Genomic DNA, 2,500 nt, shown 5'->3' on the forward strand with positions numbered 1-2,500 from the left:
AGAATCAGAGGGAAAAAAGAAGGCCTGAGGGAATTAAAAAAAAAAAACAGAGAAAATAAAGATTTCGTGTTGATGGATTCAGATATTGGTGGAAATGTGAATCAAAGATAGAAGGAAAACTTAGAAGGGAGTTAGAAGAGAAAGCTCTTTTTATGATGCCTCTCATAATGGTTTCCACTTCCTGTTCTCGATTTGCCCCACTATCTGCTTCCTGTGGGATATCTACAGAAAAGCTAACACTTGAAAATAGTCATACAGAGTTGGGAGTGACAGCTCAGCACCACTTTCAGTGAGAGCACTTACTACCACCACAGTCCCCTTCATGTCTTGAAATGAGAAATACCCTCAGAGAAACACACTGTTTACGTCGCCAGTGGCAGGCTCTGTTGAGTCATAACAGTTGTGATCTGTCCTATTGCCATGAACTAAGATATGTTTCCCTCTGATTACTTTATTTGTTTTATTCTTCCTTTAGAAATAATAGATTGTAAATGCAATTCATGTATCAATTCATAATTATTTATAAGTAGCAGAAATGTTGTAAGCATTTAGTATGCACATATATGCATATAATTAGTAAAAGAACTTCATGAGATAACCACATTTCTTGTGTTATAAATGAATAGATAAGTCACTGGTGAGTAAAGGGGACATTCCATGTTCCAATAGTCAGTAAGTGGCTAAACAGAGATTCAAATGAGGCACAGGATAAAGGCCAAAAAATAAAGCATTGGTGCATATTTTGCACATCATTCGGTAGTGGTTTTTCATTGGGAGTCATCTGCATCCCCTCATTCCTACTGTCTCTGTTATGTCTGGCTGCTCAGGATGAACTCTCTGATTTCCTCCAACAGGAACGATGATGATGACTGAGGGAAATGAGAGTGCTGGAGCCACTTTTGTCCTCTTGTGCTTCTCAGAGTTCCCACACCTCCAGGCACCCCTCTTCCTGGTGTTCTTGGCCATCTACACCATCACTGTGGTGGGGAACCTGGGTATGATTGGGGTCATAAGGGTCAATCCTAAACTTCAGACACCCATGTACTTTTTCCTCGGCCATTTATCCTTTTTGGATTTTTGCTATTCCAGTGTAGTCACACCCAAACTACTAGAAATCTTAGTTGTGAAAGACAAAACTATCTCCTTCAAAGGATGCATGACACAAGTTTTCTTTGCCTGCACATTTGTGATTGTGGAAATGTTCATGTTAGCAGTGATGGCCTATGACCGGTTTGTGGCTGTTTGTAACCCCCTGCTCTACACAGTTGCTATGTCTCCTAAGCTCTGTGCTGTCCTGGTAGCTGGAACTTACATATGGGGTGGACTCGGTTCCTTGACACTCACATATTCTCTTTTGAAACTATCCTACTGTGGATCTACCATAAATCACTTTTGCTGTGAATATTCTGCCATTCTCTCTGTATCCTGCTCGGACACCTATTTCAGCCAGATGGCAGTAATTGTCATTTCAATATTCAGTGAGGCTTGTAGTCTCCTGGTCATTTTAACCTCCTATGTCTTCATAGTTATCACTATCATCAAGATGCCTTCTACAGGGGGACATCGGAAAGCCTTCTCCACCTGTGCCTCCCACCTGACTGCCATCACCATTTTCCATGGGACTCTCTTTGTTCTCTACAGTGTGCCCAAATCTAAGAGCTCATGGCTCTTCATTAAAGTAGCTACTGCGTTTTACTCCATTGTGATCCCTATGCTAAATCCTCTTATCTACAGCCTTAGAAATAAGGATGTGAAGGAGACCATCAGGAAGTTAGTTCATAACGAATTGCTTTCTCACTCGATGTAACCACGCACGCGCATGCTCACACACACAAACACACAAGTTTTAGTCATTTTTAAAAATGTGCTTTATGCATTGCCTTGGTGGTTATTAATTAATTCTTCAAATAAGGAGATAAAATTGATTCAGGGTATTAGTTAGATAATTTATATATCCATAACTATTAAATCTCATTATGCATTAACAATCAGCTGTCATGAAAAAAAATTTTAAAAAGAAAAGGAGATAAATATTCTCTTTGCATTCTTCCCAGGATGTAGTAGTCTAAATAACGATCCTATGAGGATGTCTATATCTAATCTTCAGAAACAGTAAATATGTCACCGTTAAACGCTACCCTCCTGTTCCACTTGCTTTCCCTCTCACATTGTGAATTATGACAACTATTTAGATAAGTACTTCTGAATAATAACCCACTATGTCACTTCTTCCAAAAAAGGAATGACAGAACATTATCAGCACTTTACAAATTGTGCATAAGCCCTTTTCTATTCACTGTGCCTGCACCACACAAATTCATTGTGGAGATTGTGTTATTCAGAATAATTATTCTCTCAGCACAACCCATAAGTATAGATTCTGAGAGTATAAATCTTAATTTTGCCTCTATTTAAAATTTATCTAAGTTGAATCTTAGAGTATATGTTCCATTATGCCATATATGTGTTGAATTTTCTGCCCCACTGTGATTTGTCTTTT

At 38.7% G+C, this 2,500-nt stretch overlaps 1 protein-coding gene across 1 annotated transcript; it reads left to right on the forward strand.

Annotated features, from left to right (window-relative positions):
* The first annotated feature begins 859 nt into the window (after positions 1-859).
* Positions 860-1,807, forward strand: LOC103581349 (olfactory receptor 5D18-like). Its single transcript, XM_008563209.1, has one exon. The coding sequence runs from the start codon at positions 860-862 to the stop codon at positions 1,805-1,807; it is 948 nt and encodes a 315-aa protein (XP_008561431.1).
* Positions 1,808-2,500: the final 693 nt, after the last annotated feature.

Source organism: Galeopterus variegatus, unplaced genomic scaffold (assembly GCF_000696425.1).
Source record: "Galeopterus variegatus unplaced genomic scaffold, G_variegatus-3.0.2 Scaffold12846, whole genome shotgun sequence".
Classification (NCBI taxonomy): domain Eukaryota; kingdom Metazoa; phylum Chordata; class Mammalia; order Dermoptera; family Cynocephalidae; genus Galeopterus; species Galeopterus variegatus.